The 19919-nt window shown below is 45.5% G+C and overlaps 1 protein-coding gene across 1 annotated transcript in view; it reads left to right on the top strand.

The window, feature by feature from the left end:
* Positions 1-9531: 9531 nt before the first annotated feature.
* DAPP1 (dual adaptor of phosphotyrosine and 3-phosphoinositides 1) overlaps positions 9532-19919 on the top strand; it is a 49737-nt gene continuing 39349 nt past the window's right edge. The window contains exon 1 of the mRNA XM_001498521.6: positions 9532-11005. Within this exon, the coding sequence (XP_001498571.1) occupies positions 10905-11005 (101 nt within the window). The 5' untranslated portion in view covers positions 9532-10904. The remainder of the gene's footprint in view (positions 11006-19919) is intronic.

The raw sequence follows: 19919 nt of genomic DNA, 5'->3' as shown, positions 1-19919 counted from the left end.
GGTCGAGGAAGTTAGGAGACGCGTGAAACAAGGCACTCTGCGGAAGCCGCAGGTGCACGCTCTCCCTGAAAACGCCTGGAATGATGTGCGAACACCGCGCTGTCTGAAGGCGTGTTGAGTCACTGTGGCAAGAGGTGTTTTCTTAAATGCAAATGGCCCCGGCTTCGACACAAAGCATAACGTGTGTTGTGCGTGTGCAGGATAGCTTCAGCAACCCTGCGTAATTGGTCCAAAAAGTCACAATATCTCGAAGTTGAAAGGAATCTTAAAACTGATTTCCTCCAAATAATCAGAATCTTTTTACCAGTAGCTGCAAAGGTGGGCTAATGGAGGGGTTGGGAGCAATTTAATCCCAAGGATAGCCAGTAAGCATTGGAAAACAATAATAAACGCGAAGAGAAGTCAGTCTGCTCTTATTAGCACTACCACAGCAATTCCATCGCGGGTCAGACCAGGCACCCCTCCCTCCCTGGGCCCCACGCATGTGCACTCTCCTGCTTTCTAGCTATCTGGCCTCTGATTGAATACTTATTATGTATGTGAGAGCATATTCCTTTCTATTTTTCTAAAAATAGCTTTTTGCCTTCATATCTCTCAATTATCAAAGTGATATTTTATAACTCAGAAGATTTAGAAACAATACAAAGAAGCATTTAAAAAATTGTCCATAATTTCACTATTCAGAGCTGCTTCCAGCCTACCTTTGGCATATTTCCTGCATTTCCTCCTTCCGTCAATTTTCTCTTTATATGATTGAGGTCATTTCTATGTTTATACTGAAGAGCCTTAATAAATCACATTTTTAAAGGCAACATAATAATCCACTCTATGGCTGTGCCATACATTACTTCATTGTTCTGTGAATGTTAGGCATTTAGGCTGCTTCCAACCTACCATTCTTATAAGATAATGTAGTGATGAAGATTACCATATTATTATTGTATTTGTCTAATTATTTTGGTAAAAAAATCCTAGAAATGGAATTACAGGGTCAAAGATTAAGCACTTCTTATAAAGGCCTTAGAAATTGTACTGCTGAGTGGCCAGTTTGCACACCCAGAGCAGTGTACGAAGACACTGGTCACACCAGGCATCACTTACAGGGCACATTGTCAGGTGGTTGGGTTCCTGGGGAGGGTTGTTTGTTTATTTTCATTTTTGCTAATCTGATAAGAAAAAAAACAGTATCTCACTGCTGTTTGTCACTGCTGTAAGTCACTAATATGTCACTTATATTTCTTTGATTACCGGTGGGATTCTGCATTTGCATTTTCTCACTTATGAATTTCTTTTCAAGTCCTTTGCCCATATAGACAGTCATTCTTTTGCACTTCTTTTTTACTCAAAACTGGAGAAACGCTAGTTTTTAGAGGGTCGCAGGCCTAGGCAAGTCTCACATTGAAAAGCCTTTTCTGCGCCACGCAGCCTCAGCCCAGCCGAGCACCTCCTGGCCCCTGCAACCACACGCACTGCGCCTCTTGCCCTTTGCACAGCCCTGCGGTGGCCTGGAGACAACCATCACAGTCCCCTTGCAGTCTCTCTGCCCAGATTTGTCTACTGCTCTGCCATCCTAGTTGGACACACTTTAGTTTGTTGGAGTCCCCTAGAGCTGCGGACAGAAAAAAACACAATGATGGAGCTCTGTTCTCATCGGGAGAGTGGGGCAGGCCTTTGACCTCCATTGGTATTGGTGCCCTTTGTTTCTGTAAATGTTGCCTAAAATGTCCCTAATCTTTTTCATTTTTTTCTGACTATCTCATGGATGTCTCACAGTGAATAAGAAGGCCATCAAAATCCCCAACTCTTTTTCATATGAACGCTTCTCAAGCCAGGTGTCTTCATTCTGGGTTTAAAGGATTGATCTGAGGCCTCTGAAAGCAGATCTCTACGTTGATGGGAGGTGTGGCAGACATGACAGCAATACAAAACATGCACTCTGCTCTCTTTCTGGAACACAGCAGACTGCATTTCCAGGCTCCGTTGCTGTTGGGTAGAGCCGCATGAAATACAAGTGGTTATATGCATCTCTTACTGGCCTGGCCCGTAAAAACCTCCCTGGTCTGCTCCTCTATGCGGACTGGATTTATGAAACAGAGGGACTTTGAAATCCATGTGTTAAAGATGGCACGACCACTGTCAGCCTGATATCAGTTATTTCTTCCTCTAAAAAACGCTAACATGACCTGCTGCCAACAGTGTTCCTTCACACCCCTGAGGGGATGGCACTTCTTAGTCAACGGCAACACTGTCCTCTGGCAAATGTCACCAAGGAACCACTCAGCCTCTCTTCCCATAACCATGCAGAACTGATGGAATGCCAATAATGACCTTGGGCACAGAATACATAGCAGACACCAAGGAAGGGTGACCTCCATTTCCCAGGTTGATGTTCCTTAACTTCTACTCTCTCACTCTCAGCCCCTCTTAGAAGAGGCAGGACCTCAGCCGGTTATCCCTCACATCCTCCCAGTCATTTCTGGAAGTTCCCAGAAACGTCGCTTCGCATGTGCTGAAGACCAAGTCCCCTCCTGTTCTCTTACTCTACCCTCCATTCCAGGGGCCCTACCAAAGCCCCGTTAGCCATGTGCTCCATGAGATTGCTCTCTGCAGTGTACAGAGCTCCACTCTATAGCTACCGCATGCCCCCATTCCCTGGGCCACACTGGTTCTTGGGGGGCAGTTCAGTAAAGTGGAGAGAAACAGATGAGAAGGGCTGGCCTTTTATTCCATTTCAGCTCTCTCTTTAGGTAGGTGACTGTGCATAGTCACTCAGTGGATTTATGGTAGGATGCTCTTGGAAGGAGAAAAAAATGTGCTTGATGGCCACATTGGCCCTTTTGATGTTTGGGGCCAGATAACACCTTGTTGTGGGGTGTCCCATGCCCTGTGGGATGGTCAGCAGCATGTGGGGTGCCCGTAGTCTCCCCGAGTTGTAAAACCTAAAATGTCTCCAGATGCTGCCAAGTGTCCCCTGGGAGGCAAAATTGCCCCTAGTTGAGAACCACTGTTTTAGGGCCTATGTATATTTTATTAGTCAGGATTCTCCAGAGAAACAGAACCAATAGGCTGTGTGCGTGTGTGGATGGATGGGGAGAGAGAGAGAGAGATTTATTAGAAGGAATTGACTCACATGATTACGGAGGCTGGAATGTCTAAAATCTGCAGAGTGGGCCAGCAGGCTGGAGACCCAGGAGAATGCTGGTTCCAGTTCTAGTCTGAAGGCAGCCTGCTGGAGAATCAGGAAGAGCTGATGATACAGACGAAGTCAAGGCTGTCTGCTGAAGAAACGTCTTGCTCATTGGAAGGCTGGTCTTTCTGTTCTATTCAGACCTTCAACTAATTGGATGAGGATGACCCACATATGAAAAGCAGTCTACCTTACTCAAAATCCACCAATGTAGATGTTAATCTCATTCCAAGACACCCTCACTGAAACACCCAGCATAACGTTTTACTGGATATCTGGGCACCCTATGGCCCAGTCAAGTTGACACATAATATTAACCATCACAGATCCATAGCTATCAAGACACTTAAAGTCACCGCCTCCTGGAGCTCACACTCCAGGCAGTGACCCAGATGATAAGCAAGTGTTTCAGTTATCTATGACTGGGTAACAAACCTTCCCAAACTTTGTGGCCCAAAATAGCAACCATTTTATTATGTACGTGTGTTCTTTAGAGCCAAAATTCAAACAGGGCATAGAAGGAATGGTTGGTCTCTGCTCTTCGATGTCTGGGACCTCAGCTAGTGAGACTTGAAGCCCTGGGAGTGACTTAAATGGCTGGAGGCTGGAGTCATCTGGAGGCTTCTTCAGTCATGTCTGGAACCTGGCCTGAGATGGCTCACTTTGGGATCATGTGTCAACCAGAGCACACACATGAAACACCCCATGTGACCTGGGCTTCTCTCAGCATGACAGCTGGGTTCCAAAAGGAAGCACCATGGAGGGAATGTCTGGAGAGTGATTCTTCAAGAGCCCAGGCAGAAGCTGCAAAAGCTTCTTATGACCTCAAAAGTCATGCTGTGTCCCCTCCACCACATGCTATTGGTCACAAATGAGTCTCCAAGGCCAGGCCAAATTCAGAGGAGGGGAATTAGGTACCACCTCTTGATGGGGGAGTGACAAGATCACCTTGCAGAAGATCATGTGGAATGGGAGATAGATAATATAGAGAATATATAATTATATATATTATACAATTTGCCACAACTAGTAAGCAAATACGGATGGATGTACAGTGGATGAGGGCACATATGCTCCTTGGGAAATGCGGAGAGAATGGAGCTTTTTCTGGGTGACATACCACAGTGAGATTCCTAGGGAACTTCAGTGCAAGACGAGGATTTCCCCACTGCTGCAGGGGCCTCTTGATTTTCGTCCTTCCCTGAAGTGGGTTTTGTGAACTACACAGCCGTGCTACTTCTGTGAAACCTTCAAATACTTGATGTGAAGGAATTAAACCAAGTGACTAGCTTAGTGAATGGAACAAATATTTCACATTACAGAAGGAAGGCTGAGAATGGAGTTCAAGATTGAGTATTGAAAATGAAAAGTGGGAAAACAGTAGAGAAGAGGAGAAATAAGGAAGAGAAAAGGGGAAAGGATGGGAAGATTTCTGCCGGGTGTATGTTTCTGGCAGATGTGTTTGGTTTGTCTGGAGATAGAGCTGATGAGCTGGAGTGCCCGGACCCCAGGAGCCGAGACTCAGTGAAGCCAGGATTGAGTGTTACATAGATTGTCTTCCAAAGGCGCCCAGCAGCCTGGGCCACTGGGAGATGCTCACTGCCGTCCCTCAGCTGCTCCAGAGACAGTAGGCCCTTGCTTTGGTCATAATTATTTGGTATAAAGGAAGAGAGGGAACATAATTTTCATATTCAAAACCCCCGTGGCAGCTACGAGAGCCCAGCTCTCAGACTCTCTTCAGGAGATATCTCGCTGTGAAGGGTGTGGTGAGCAGCCAGCTCCAGCTGCCAGAACTTCGGGATCTGCTGTGACTCACGCCAAGGCCACTCGCTCTCCAGGCTGCTCCCAGCCAGTGACTGAGCATGCTGGGGTACTGGAGCAGGGTTATTCCTGCCCAGTGCAAACTCCTCTAATGGGCAATCTCTATCTGGGGCTCCCCATTGGCCTGACCGAGACTTTCTTAGAACTGTAATCTGAGGTTCTTTGTACTCAATTCTCCTTCATTCTCTTTCTGTTCTTTGACAGATGTCAGTGTGTACTGGATCGAATAGTGTCCCCCCAAAATTCATATCCACCTGGAACCTGAGAATGTGACCTTATTTGGAAGTAGACTCTGTATGGATAAAACTAATTAAGATGAGGTCATATTGGATTACAGTGGGCCCTAAATCCAATGACTGATGCCTTTGTAAGAAGGCCACTAGAAGATACAGAAGGTCTTCTAATGTGTCTTCTAATGTCTAAGAAGACAAAGACAGGCAAAGAGTAAAGTGACACATCTACAAGCCCAGGAATGGTAAAGATGGCCAGCAACCACCAGAAACCAAGAGAGAGGCTGGCACAGGCTCTCCCTCGGAGCTTCCAGAAGGAGCCAACACTACCGGCCCCTTGGTTTCAGACTTCTGGCCTCCAGAGCTGTGAGACAATGCATTTTGGCTCTTTGTAGCCACCTAGATTGTGGTGCTTTGTTATGGTGGCCCTGGAGGCTAACACACAGCTCCATGTTGTGTTCAGAGGCTCTCCCGGTCTTCCACTCTCCTTCTCTCCTTTCTCCTTCACAGGCATTTCCACTTAAGATATTCCCTGCACTTTTGATTCCATCTTTGCATCTATTTTCCAGAAACCTAAACTGACACAATATCCAAAACCAAAAATGAGCCCAATTTTTGGTTTTCAATCAGAATCTTCAGAAAGGGTCTTTATCATCAACTCAACAAGAATTGGCAAGCAGCTGCTACTAGCCAGGCACAGGGTGGAAGGTGTATAAAAGTGAACAAGATGTAAGCTCTCCCAAGTGCCCTTTCACACTAATGAATACAGTTTCATCTTGAGGAATACATCAAGAAAAAAAAACTTTAATCTCAATACAATGGCGAAAGTGTTATCATTGAGATACGCAAAGTATCTTCCGGCTGTACAGATGCCCAGCAGCATGAAGGACACTCAATCCAGTGTGCAGAGGGGCAGGCCAGAAAACCATCGCAAGAGGAGGTAAAATGTGCCCTGAGACCCAAAAATGACAAGGAATTGGCCAGACAGAGCATGGGGGAAGGCATTCCAAGCAGAAGAAACATGTGTTCAAAAGCATATGTATTCTTTACAGGACTAAAATTCAGGAGATCTTGAGTCTCCTCCATCTCGGGGAAGGAGAAGGGAGGTAACCTGGTCACATGGTTTCTCAGAGGCTGGCTCTGAGTTGTCCTGGAGCTGAGGATACAACGTGGAGTTTTCCTAAACCTCCCCCTCCTTGCTCCTCACCCAGTTGCAGTCATTTCTTGTTTTGCTTGGGGTCTTGGGGACCCTGTCTGGAGTTGGGATTTAGACATGCACAGACATGACTAATGGTCTGAGGAATCTAGCAGAAATCCGTTTGCTTAAAATGATCAATGTGAGGAAAATTCGCAAGTAAGGGAGGAGTCTGATATGATCAATATTAGTTAACAACGGGGCCTAAAGAGTGGTTCTGGATAGAATACGAGAGAATTCTCAAATATTGCCTAATCCAGTTTCCTGGAGGTACCTATGCTAGGCTGTCTGGATATGGCTAAAACTCACCAGCTTCAAGAAATGGGTCACCTCCAGCCAGTGTGACGCCAGAAGGATTTCACTCTCCCCACCCCACACTCTCAAAAAAGAGTGAGCCATGTACAGACACAGATCTAGAGAGAAATAAGGACTGACGTAGCAGACTGAGTAGCTATCCCAAGGAACTTTGAAGATCAGGAAGGACCAGTGCCACCCATGCAAACAGAGCATGGACCATGGCAGCCTGGTGCAAGCCCATTAAATGGTGAAGAATCTGGAAGCAGACAATAATAAGATTCCACATGCAGCAGCAGAGAAGAGAGTAGACACCAAAACACATGCCAGAGATCAAAGTCAGGTCAGCACACTAAATGGCCTAAATGAGTTAGTGGAAGGAAAATTGGCCAAAGGCAAGCAGAATGACTCCCGGGAGGAATGACGAGAATAGCAGCCAGAACAGTGGGGTGGCAGGGTACTGCAGAGGCATGAATTATATGTGACCAGTTGTGACCCACAGGGGCTCAAAGAGGGAAAACAGAACTCCCTTCTCACCACCGTTTGGATATCCATCTGCCTAGCTGACATCCCCACTTGGCTGTCTTTTATTTCTCAATGACTAAAATTCATGTCTATGAAATATTTCTGAGCATCTGAGAGCTCACACCATGGGTCTACTGGGCTTATTTTTTCAGAATTTTAAGTCATTCAGGAAACCATGCTTTTTTAGGAATGTATTAGGAAAGCAAAATCCAAAATGTTTATATCTTTCCTTTCCCCTTCTGTGGGAACTCCCTTTATTTCTCTGTTCCCAGTTTCCTGCTCTCCTGAGAGAGTAAGGGATTAGGGTAAATTTAACACCTTGAAGTTGGTGTGTTATAGCCGCCATCTTGAGACAGCCCTATTCAACACAGGGCTACATGACTGCTTATGTAGACAAAGAAGAAAATGAAGGGCCCCAGTTAATCTAAAAGAACCTTTGGTATTGTATTAAGTGGTCACATGATTGTGACCGAGAACGCACAGGTGGTGGCTTGAAGTAAAACTCTAATTGGCATATTTTTAAAAGCAATATGGCAGCTCTGAGCTTGCCACAGAATTAGGAGGAGAGATGGAAGCCCTCGCTATGGAGAGCTGGCCTGCAGCCGAAAAACTATGGTCAGCTATTTCTCTGCTGTTCCTCTCTTCCGATTTAATATAAAATCATGATTTCTTCTTTTTCATGAGTAAGGAGAACAGACAGTGGGAAACAGAATAAAGGTCCCTCAACCCCCATCTGTGGTCACCTCAACCCATGGTGAACCCAAGCCATGGCTTCCCTTTCCAGAACGTATCCTTTATTTCCCACTGACGTCAATGATGGAGAGGAAGAGACCATGCCTGGCTGACAGCAAACAATTAACCAAGGGAACCAAAGGGCCGGTCCTCGGTCTGTGGAGGGCGTGGGCGGGACTGCCACTGCCAGGGGACTAGGTGAAGAGCGGATGCTGTCATACTTGAGCTTTCTGTAGAGATAAGTAAATTAGGAAAAGAACCAAAAAGGGTCTTCGACTATGACAATGGAGTCATTTCTTTTTAAAGTTCTCCTCAGAGGAGTCCCAAGTGTTAGAAGCTCATTCTTCTAAAAAAGAAATTCAAACCTGGACTAAATAGCTCTCTGTGAATTCTCCTGATGAGAAAATCAATGATTTGAGTGTGATGGCCATTCCAATAAAAGCCTGACATTTCTGGATAAATAAAATAGTTTTCTAACAAGGAATAAGATATTCAAAATTGTTAAAACAGCTTGATTGTGTCCATTTCTATGTCCAATGCCAGCATGGAAAGAACTCAGTGCTATGAACCAGCATGACTGAAAGGAGAATATTGAAATAAGTAGGAAGTGAATTCTGTGGTTTTAAGAAATATAACTTGGGGCTGGCCCAGTGGTGTAGTAGTTAAGTTTGCATGCTCTGCTTCAGCAGCCCAGGGTTCACAGGTTTGGATCCCCAGTAGGGACCCAGCACCACTAGTCAAGCCACAAGGAAAACTGGCAACACATGTCAGCTCAAGGCCAATCTTCCTCACAAAAATAAAAAATAAAAAACTTGGGGGGCCAGCCAGTGGCGCAGGGGTTAAGTTCGCAAGTTTCGCTTCTGTGGCCAGGGGTTCACCGGTTGAGATCCCAGGTGCAGACATGGCACCGCTTGCCAGGCCATCCTGTGGTAGGCTCCCACAAATAAAGTGAAGGAAGAGAGGCACAGATCTTAGCTCAGGGCTAGTCTTCCTCAAAAAAACAAACAAAAAACAACTTGAACTTGTTTGGAAGGTGCTTGGAAGCAAAAGTTGCAGTTTCTTTAATAAAAAATATATATGTAAATTTGAACAATCTAATGTAAAATATGTTACCAAATATTTTTATGAACGTCCAGCATTTTGTGGAAACTACCTAGTAACCGGAAGCAACTGGCACCCCTCAATGCTGAGCCTGTAGCTGGGGAGCGGGGGCAGCAGGGAGGGAGGGCCCTGGGAAAGCGGAATAAATGACAAAGGAAAGGGTGACATCAGAGGAGAGGGCAACAGGTGAGACAGCAAAACCAGAATGGAGGGGGCAGGAACACTGAAAAAGGGAAGAGGCCACTTAGTGAATTCTGCTGCTTTCCTGGAAAAAGAAAGTTTAAGAAAAAGAAAATCCAGAATTTGCTAAAACAGGAACGAAATAGACGCTAAAACACTGAGCAAAGAGCCACAGAAGGGGAACAGGAAATCTGCTGCCCCCTGCCCCCACCTGCCCCACCTGCACGTCCCGCACCTCCCAGGCCTCTGTTGCACGCGGACACTGCGCTCCTCTCTGAGCAAACTGTGGCCAAAACACTTGTGGACATTTATGACCCTCAGTTATGTGTGTGTCGTCAGAGCTTAGTCTCCCCCGAGCTGTCTCTAGACACTCAGGAATTTCTCCCTGGCAATCAGTGCAAGCCAGGGTCTTACGAATCACTGACAGAGGGAAGAGGAAAGAAGCTTAAGCAAGGACACGGAAGGACACCAGACGCAGACCGCCTCTCCTCTAGGCGCGGCTCCGCTGTCTTGGCCCCCTGTTAAGCAGTGTCCTTCGGCTTTGACGTGCGCGGGAGTCACCTTGGGGATCTTGTTCAAGTGCGGATCCTGGTTCAGAAGGACTGGAATGAACCCCAAATTCTGCGTGCTAACAAGCTCCTAGCGATGCCAGGGCTGCTAGTCGCAGACGGCACTGGGAGAAACAAGTCGCAGAGCCCCCTGGTGAGCCCAAGCGAGTCAGGTGTGATGAGAGAGAATCCACAAGCACCTTGTCTCCCGCAGGGACGGACAGAGAGAAGGCAGGAAGCAACTTGTGTTATTTTTTAACTTATTACTGTACTTTGTCCAAATCCCAAAGATTCAGTGGCAGTTACGGCAGTTTCCCTTTAGGACTTTTAGGGAGAGAGAATTCCCTACTCGAATCGAGACAGGAAGCATAGGGCTGTGAGTAAGCCCAGGGTGGAGTGGAACCCGGAGACTCTGGGAGTTCTGACACGCCCACTGGTTGAGCTCCAGGCTGCCCCACAGCTTCCCCACTTCTCACCGAACCTTCTCCAGGGAGGAACTGATAGTCATCTCTGAATTATGCCCAACCTGAGCGTCAAGGGCCTGTTGGAAAGCTTGGATCATTTGAGCAGAAATATTGGAAAGTGGTAAAAACCGTCCTTCAGGATTGAAGCTAGTGGTTTGAGTCTCATTTCCTTAGCCACTCTGAAGATGTTCCCGGGACAGAAGCTTGCTCAGGGCTCTGGGCGACGCGCGCGAGGGGCGGCGGGGTGGGGCGTGCACGCGCCTCCTCCGCGCGCCGAGGCGGGGGCTCAGGCCATCGCTGGTTTGGCCTCTCGAGCAGAGTTGCGAGGAGCCGCCCGATCGCGGGGCAGCGGCCCCATCTCTATTTCCTTTGACAGAAACTGCGTGTTGCCTGACGCCCGTGGGTGTTCTCAGGGCAGCTGCGAAGTTTGCCTGCCTTCTGACTGACTGCACGCCTGCTGGTGCCTCGGGGCAGGGTGGCGGGTGGCGGGGGAGGAGTAACCAAGTTTCACTTCCTTGCCGGTGGGGACTCAGCCCAGTGGCTGCTCTGCGGGGAGAGCTGTGGAGCAGGGCCTCCGTCGCCCCGTGCCACAGCGCCCGCCGGGCCTGGCGGACAGGAGGAGCGCGAATGGGCAGAGCGGAATCTCTGAAAGGGAAGATGAGCTCCCAGGACCCTTCAGACCTGTGGAGCAGATCGGACGGAGAGACTGAGCTGCTCCAGGACCTGGGGTAAGACAGCACCCTTTTCCGAGTGCTGCTCGGGTGAGCGTTTCCTTTGGGCTCCCGCGCGAGGGCTACCTTCGAGCCGCTCTCCACCCCGTCTCTCCCCTCTCCACTTTACTCATTTGGGTATCTTGCTGTTGGGGCCAATTGCGCTGTAAAAGCAGGTATTATTTTTCCAGACGTGAAAACAGTAGGTGGACAAAATGGGACAAAAATCAACTGCTGGACATTCTTTGGGAATAGGGACAGCGTTGGGATGTGTGAGGTGCTCTTGCAGGGTGTCCTTGGTACTGACCTGATTTATGAATACAGTAGGTGCTGTTAGAAAGTTTTGAGCTCTGAGCTGCTGGCAGTGACAGGACTGTACTGCGGTAGATAAACAGAGAGCCGACCCTACAGTGTGGGAGAGGGAGTTTTTCAAACAAGAAAGAATGAGGAAGTGCCTGTGGCCAGGTCCCATATGTGTGTCTTTCTCCTGATGCTGCGTTTGTGAGCTCTTGTCTGTATCCACGTCCAGAGCGGCAACTTTGAGCCTTAAGTACTAACAAGTCAGGAAGAGAATAAAATTTCCGCCTCAAACAGATGATAAATTCAGGTAGTTGGAGTCATCGCAGTCCTGTCTTTAAAAAGGGACCAGATGAAACAACTCATCAGGATATTTAATAAAAGACGTAAGTATTACACAAGAGAGGAGCAGGGGGTTTCCTAGAGAAACTGAACCTTTTCCCTAAAGCCCTGGGCCTATCCTGCTGGGGCTGGCTTCGACGCCTGCGCTTCACGAGAGGCAAGACCTGTGCCTCCAGTCTTAATAAACAACAATCCAGTGACACAGGACCAGTTGTCACCTCCGTTTTATGAAGGAAGCAAATGAACACCAAAGGAGTGAATAACTGGCCTACAGCCGCACATCAGTTAAACAGCAGAGTGGGATTCCAACCTGCCAGAGCCTGAGTTCTTAAGCAGAGAAAGACTGAACGAGGGGTAGAGTCTCTGCGTGAAGGCTGCAGAGGTTGTGTCGTTCTGTGTGGTATCACTGTAAACGTTCTCAATAAGTCCTGTCTTTAGACTTTAAACCTGAGGTCTCAGAAGTGAACTCTCCCTTCACAAAGTAAATCGGATAGAACAGCAAGTATTTTCAATAAAGTAAATTCTCCTTACCGGGAACTCAGAGCTCCAGGACATCTCTATCCTTCTAGATTGAATCCCTAAACAGAAGAGATAAAATGCCCCCTGTTATCCAAAACGGGTGTCACAAAGACCAGGTGCTAAAACTGGACCCTTGCACTCTCACTCAGAGCCTTCTTAAATTATTAAACTATAATTCTTTACCTGTTTGGTTATCTATCGTCCCAGCCCACCATCGGTAGGAAGCCCCAACCAAGAAGAGAGACAAAGGAGATACTCAATTCTAGTCCTTTAGTTAAAGGACCCCTGAGCCTGGGCTGTGCTTGAGTACTGTTGGCCCTCGCTGGGATGACCAAGGTGAGCTAGATGATGTCTCTTCTCCCTACCATTAAATGCCCATAGCAGGAAGCGAGCACAAGGAAAACCCACAAGGAAACAGAACTGTGTCTTCCCTCCAAGTACAAAGAATGGGCATTCAATACAACCCGGAAACGTCCAAAATAGGTACTTTTTGTCCAGACTTTTCTATTTCAGAAGGCCTGGAAATTTATTAAACATTTGAGGGTGGTTCTGTAACAACAGGCAAGCTGCAATTTTTATGAGGGGAAATTGCTCTATAGTTGTGGTTCTCAAACTTGACTGTGTGCCAGAATCACCCAAGGAGTTTTTGAAAATTGCTGCCCAGGCCTCATGCCAGCAAGTGATGTCAGTTTCTCAGGGCGGGGGTCTTTTCTTGTTTAAACTCTCCAGGTGATTCCAGGGCTAGGCCAAGGGTGGCAACCACTGCAAAGAATGTAAATGCATCGGAAGCACTAGCAAATGTGCCTTTAGTTTTCATTTTTTGGGTATGTACCTGAATCTTAAAGCCATTAATAAGCATTGACATTTTGTTCATTGGTTTGGGAGCATTTTGTTTAAAAATTTTATTGAGGTATGCTTTACAGATCATAAAACTCATTTCAAGTGTACAATTCAATCATTTTTAGTGACTTTAAAGAGTGGTACAACTATCACGATAAATCAATTTTAGAACATTTTTATCCCCCCATAAGAACGCTCAGGAGCAGGTTTATCTAAAAATCCTGAGTGGTGTGCTGATAAACCGCCTGGGGGCAGGGGACCTCGGACTTCTGGGAGCTGCCTATTTCCCTGGTGTAAATACTCCCACCAAGGGCAATGCCAGGCTCCCAAGAGTTTAACAACCAGCCTGTAAAATTCCTGAGAATTTAACAACGGACTTGAGCCAGTACTTGCTGCTCCAAGACATCACTGATATACTGCTTATAGGTAATATCTGAGAAATCTGAAAAATGACCAGTTGCCTCTGGCAGAATTCTGAATAGAAATGAAACTTTTTCTTTGAAACTGTTAGTCACTGGTTAGATAACACATCTCATTAATTCAGATTTTAAAAAGCTCCATAAAAACAAAATGATTTAATGTAGTTGATAGATAAAAGGTGGATGTCTTAATGACTTAATTTTTAAATTATTTTAATAGGTTATTTGACCAGTTATGTAGATTTTTATGTTTATATTTTTGATAGACATAAAACAGATAACGTGTTGGTTAAATTTGAGAGATATCATACATCTTTGCTCTTCGGTCCCTATTTTCCTTCAGGCTCTGGAATCTGTAAGTTCTGTAAATTAAACCCTGAACTGCTGCAAATCCTTCGCGTGCCTTTCCATGACACAGGTGACTTGCTCAGAGCACAGGTTTATTCTTTCCTAAAGTACCTAAATCAGGCAACTCCGATGCATTTCTGTGTCTCATTTTTGCAGTGTCAATCTAAAAACATTTGTTTTATTTCATCCTAAACGTATTAATGTGTCCAAAAGCAAAGGGGAAATAAAACCATCTTCGGCTGTTCCTCAGTTTCACTCACACTTGGCGGTCTGGGTTGGGGGCGGGGGGGTGAGAAGCAAGAAGTGGGCTGGGTCAGAGGTTGCCTGCTCGCTGCTTTCAAAACGCAGCGATGGGGAAATGAGACAAGTAGTGAATGCTAGAGACATCACCTAAGTAACAAACTGGTGTAGAATTGTTGGTTAATAATTTAAAATTCCAGCAATCCTTTGATTATGACACAAGTTCCTACAAGACAGTTTTGATTAAACTGGGACTAGTATAGTGATATAGTTTGTAAAGGGGTAAGCCTTTATAAACTATGTAACTACAGACACAAAAGGGATACTGCAAAATAAAAATATTTTAGGATATTTTCAAATTAAATGTCTAAATTATCTCTTTATACATATTCCCTCAAGTGAGGAATATAATAAATATTCCCTTTTTATGTACTTTCCCAAATCTCAAATTTTATAAAAACGTGTCGCTGTTTGGCTGTGTTGGCCAGTGTCAAGAAACTAGATTCTGAGCTCTGGATATTTAAGTAAAGCAATGCACACGTTTCTAATTGCCTTGCCCTTTAACCTTCACGTATAAGAGAACGTTGGAATAGATCAGGGATCAGCAATATTTTTCTAAAGAGCCAGGTAATAAATATTTTAGGTGTTGCAGGCCTTATGATTTCCGCCACAACTATTCACATCTGCCGTTGTCGTGTGAAAACAGTCGTAGATGACACAGAAGGAAACGACCGTGACGGTGTTCAAACAAAATATTATTTATGGACCCTGAAATTTGAATTTCATGTTATTTTCATGAGTCACGAAATATTCTTCTCCTTTTTTCCCCCCAACTATTTAAAAATGTCACACCATCCGTGGCTCTCAGTTTAGATGAAAACATGTGCCCTGGCAGGAATCGGCCTGCTGGTGGTGGTTTGCTGACCTAGGGAATAAATAATAATAACCAAAATGAGTTCTATTATGAGGCAAACATTTTGCATACACTAGCTTTGTCTTCAAAAATTATTATTATTCCATCTTCACATACGAGGAGACGTTAGCAGGGAAGTCAGATTGCTTGAAGTCCCAGAGGACGCGGATCCAAAGCCCATATTTGTTCCACCAAACAAGGCTGCTTTCCTGTTGTGATAGTCGTTATGTGCTGACCACCTAGTCTGTGCCAGCGCCGTGGGGCTCACATCCATTATGTCATTTAGCCTTCATAATAACACTGTTACTATAGCGTGATTATCCTCGTTTCATGGGTGCAGAGGGTGACTTCAGATAAGTTAAGTGAGCTGCCCGGGTCCCAGACCTCACAAGTGGTGCAGCTGAGGGAATGCTTGGGGTCTGCCCCACAGCTAATGCTCTTCCCGATGATCAAAGGAGGTACGTGTTCTAACAATGGCAATTAATAACTATTGGATGCTCACCATGTGCCAAGCACTAGTTTAAGCCCTTTGCACATATAATTTATTACATTCACATGTCATTGTGTGGTAGACACTGTCAGTAATGTCATACCCGTTTACAGATGAGAAGAGTAAAGAACAGAGTTTGTATCATATGCCCAGGGTCACATGCTCATAACCCTTCAAGTCCAGGAGTTTTGCTCCAGAGCCCCTGTGTTTGTCCATTAACGCAAGCTTCTAATTTCCATCAAGTTTCTCTCTTCTTATTATGCTAGCAGTATTTATTAGTGCTAGTGTGAACTGAGAGAAAAGAAGAAAGTTCTCTGATTACTACAACCAACAAATTTCGTTACTAAAAGACATTATTCTTGCATATTCTTTGCATAATACACCTGCACATGCACACAAAGCCAGGCCAATATCCTAATTAATCAGAATTTTATTGAATTTTGTGTAGATTCCACTTTTCAGAGCTGGACAAATTGAATAGGCTAGGAAAAGTGCAATAAAGTCAAAGCTTTAAAGGAACCTGTTTACAGAGCTGTGATAACAACTAGAGAAATAAAGCTTATTTCTCTTCTGTGTACAATTCTGGAAACCTGGATTCTGAAAACAGAAGATGGCTCTTTTGTGGCTGTGTGAGACTGTGTCACTAGAATGCAGCTCCATCCCTCCTCGACTCAGGCGAATTTCCTCTTCAGCTGTACTTTCTGTTCTTCTGTGGGTGAGGGGACTTCCTTCTCCTTCCATGTGGACGTCCGTCCAGCCAGGTTCTCCATGTCGAGTGGGCTCATGCTTTGATTCGCTCACTCTTCCATTCATTCACAGATCCATCTGTTGAATGAGGACATTGTGCAAGGCAGTGTAGGAGATACTGAAATTAAGAAGAAATGGCTGCCTCTCAAGGAGTTCCCAGTGCAGAGGACAGAGACTGCACATGTCCGGGTAGTTAGAACGCAGGGTAGAGGGGCTGAGGGCCACAACAGCGTCTGGACGAAGCACACAGCCTATGGCAGGAAGGAAGGGGAACGCAAGATGTAGAGAAGATAGCCTTGGGACTGATGGGATTTTTTCAGAAAAGTCAGAAAAGAAGACGTTTTCCACAGAGAAAAAATGATAAAACACATGAGTATTCAGAAAATAAAAAGAGTCCACACAGCCTTGGACCCTCCCAGTCCCTGGGACCCGGTGGTTAATCAGTGTTCGGTCAGTTGGTTCTGGTCTCTACCTCCAGAGGCCCTCCCTCAGCCTCCATCTGTGCAAAAGCTTCCACCTGGCTTTCCTCTTCTAGTTTCTAGTGTCGTAACCATGCTCTTAGCCGTTGTTTTTTAAAGCCTGGGTTAATTTCTCACTCCCACCAACTCCACTAGAGGATAAATTTCTGTTCTGAGCCCACACACTCCTGCCTCCTACTCCCTGCTGTGGGCCGTGTGGCTCGCTCACCTCCAGATCCTCTGTGGAGGTGCTCCCCAACTCCTTGCCCACTAGTGCCTGCCCCTATTATATGTTGCTGGACCTTCTTTGTTTAAAAGTATTTATAAGTTTAAAAAGCATAAGAGAAATAAGTTAATTTGTTTTGATTAAAGTGTAGTTATGTAAGAGAATGTTATCTTTCAGACACACACCCTGAACTACTTAGGGATAAAGTTTCATGACATCTGTAATTAACATTAAAAATGCTCATCCAAAAATATGTAAAGAAAATATGACTAAAGTTTAAAAATTATTCTACCTAAAATATGCTTATTCTTTAAATATGGATGTTATTTATACTATTACTTATGCTATTTTTTTCTACCTCCCTGTATATCTGAAATTATTCATAATAGACAGTTAAAAATAATAGTAATATATATTAATTATCGAAATTTTGGAAAATAAAGAGAAGCACCCAAAAAGTCAGCCATGTACCACCACCCAGAATGACATCTTGTTCAACTTCTCTCCAATCTTTTAAAAATATTTTAAACACACACACGGACATACAGACACACACATACAGATTTAGTTGTACCACATGTATAATTTTGCTCTTGCTTTCTGGTAGGATATCTTTTTACCATCTGCACCACAGGTTCTGGGTCTGGTTTTTCCCAGGCAAGCGTGTTTGCCTACATCAAAGTTTGGATATTTAGGTTGGTCCAAATTCCAGAAGGCCTTAAATAGATTAGGAGTTGGACTTTGATCAAATTCCATTTGACAATATGGAATCATTGAATGTTCGTAGGAACGTGGAATTAAGTGCTCATCATGTTTTGTTTTTAGGTGGACTAATCTGGTAGTTGAGCATAATAGGTGGCAATGGGTCCAGCGCCAAGAAAACTAATAAGTGAGGCAGTCTACGGACTGGTGAATAAGAAACTAGAGTGAGGACCTGGGAATAGCAAGGAAGGAACAGAGGCGGAAGCCAGTAATTCCACTGAGCTAAGGATGATAAGCGATACACATCCAAAGAAGAATAAGTTCTACTACTTTTGTGTAGTTTTTCAAAATGGTATCAAAGAAATTTTGAAATCCTTGCTGTTACAAATGTCTTCTAATTAGTTCTTTGTTTGCTTTATCGTTATAAATTTCTGAAGTTTCCTGGGTCTCCTGTTATTGCTCATAGGGTTCTGCTTCACCACCAACAGAGTCTCTGTTTTGGATTGATTCTTCAGATAATCTCAGAACCATTTTGCAGGTGCCAGTACTAAGAGGTTTGACCACCTGCTCGAGGCCGAGCACAGTAAACTCCTTTTGACCGGGAGCTCCATAGGAGCAGGGCTGTGGGTTATTCATCTTTGTCTGCTCCTTGCAAGCCCACCACTTGACAAAGAGCAGACGTCTAAATGTTCTAATTGTCCCAAGTTGAGTCAAAGCCAAGACCAGAACTTAAGGTCCCTGACTTCAGCCCTCAACCACCGCAACACTGATGACGTATTTGCATTTATCACCCTCAGACGCACTCAGTCCCCTTACACCCTGAAGTTTTTCCTGGTGGGACGAAATGATGTTTAATTTAGAGGCATGAACTGAACAATGGAATAAAGAGGAGATAACTAATGAAACAAGGATCTGTCTGTTTTGTTGTTGTTTTTCATGAAGAAGGTTGGCCCTGAGCTAACATCTGTTGCCAATCTTCCTCTTTTTGCTTTAGGAAGATTGTCCCTGAGCTAATATCTGTGCCAGTCTTCCTTTATTTTGTATGTGGGATGCCACCACAGCATGGCTTGATGAGCGGTGTGTAGGTCCACGCCTGGGATCTGAACCTGCCAACCCCAGGCCTCTGAAACAGAGTGAGTGAACTTAACTACTACACCTGCTGGCTCCTGGTTTTTTCTTTACATCCCCTAAATTTTGGAGCTCTTTCCTGTAGCTGTAGCTTTCTGAATGTGCCCTATCTGTCTCCTGTACCAAGCCCACAATGGTAGCTTGGCAACGGCAAAGGCAACGGCAACGGCAACGGCAACGATAGTCTGAAGACAGTTACCCTGAGGCAGCATTTGACGAGGTATAGGCTGCAAGAGTAACCTGAATAAGTGCAGAGTCAAGCTTGACTCCACTCAGCGATGAGCCCTCCTGAGAGAACCTCTGCCCAGCCATTCTAATTCTCAAGTTCTTATCCACAAAGGATTTTTTCTAGTCAGTCTCTGAGCTCCGGCTCCCAGTCCAAATCAAACATTCCCTAGGCCCCAACCTCTGGGGAAGCAGTGGTGTCTTTTGGTCTTGCAGCCATTCCTGCACTGTGCTGGCTCACGGGGCACTGGACAGCAGGACCTCTGCTAGGATGAGATGCACTTTGCCGCCCTTCCTCCCAGTCAGTGGCTTTGCCCCTCCAGCCTCTCCAAGCCTCTGACTTCCTGGGTGTGTTGGTCCACCCCGGCGTCAGGCTCTGTTGGTCTCTCTTTATGTGTCTACCTCCTTCTCTCTCTTCAGTTTCTCTGTCTCTGTCTCTGTCTCCTGGACCACTCTCTTTGGGTCTGTATTTCTGTTCCCTAAGTCACTGTCCCTGTGGGCTCTGGCTGTCTGTCTGAGCCATGTGCCTTTCTCTGTCTCTGAGTTTTGTGTCTCTCTCTCTGTCAACAGCTGTTAACTTTTGCATCTCTGACTCTGTGCCACTCTATGTCTCTGAACCCTTGAGGCTCTGTCTCTCTCTATCTCCGTGTTTCCACCTCTCAGTACTTCTTGCCTCATTCCTCAGACTCCTTCAAGAACAGGTTTATCCTGGTCTCCAACTCCCACGGATTCTCTTCTTCCTTTCAGTCCTGTCTCCCTTCAGCTGAGCCTTAACTTCTACCAGAAACCCTCGGGGCCTGCCTTGAGTTCTCTGTTTGATCAGATACTCACATAGCCTGCCTCTGTGTCACTCAGGTATGCTTCCCAAAGCCTGGAGCAGCTGGCCTCCCCTTTAGCTCTGCTGTTAGCGCATGTATATGTGGGCATTTAGAATGGCAGTATAGACAGCCACAGACAAGCCAGTTCCGTTGCAGAAACCTCCTTACTAATAAGAAAGACTGCAGTGGGGCTTCCTTCAGCCTCCCCGTGCGTTACACT

Source organism: Equus caballus, chromosome 3 (assembly GCF_041296265.1).
Source record: "Equus caballus isolate H_3958 breed thoroughbred chromosome 3, TB-T2T, whole genome shotgun sequence".
Lineage (NCBI taxonomy): Eukaryota > Metazoa > Chordata > Mammalia > Perissodactyla > Equidae > Equus > Equus caballus.
Note: the sequence above shows the minus strand (reverse complement) of the source record. Positions and strands in the feature narration are given on the sequence as shown.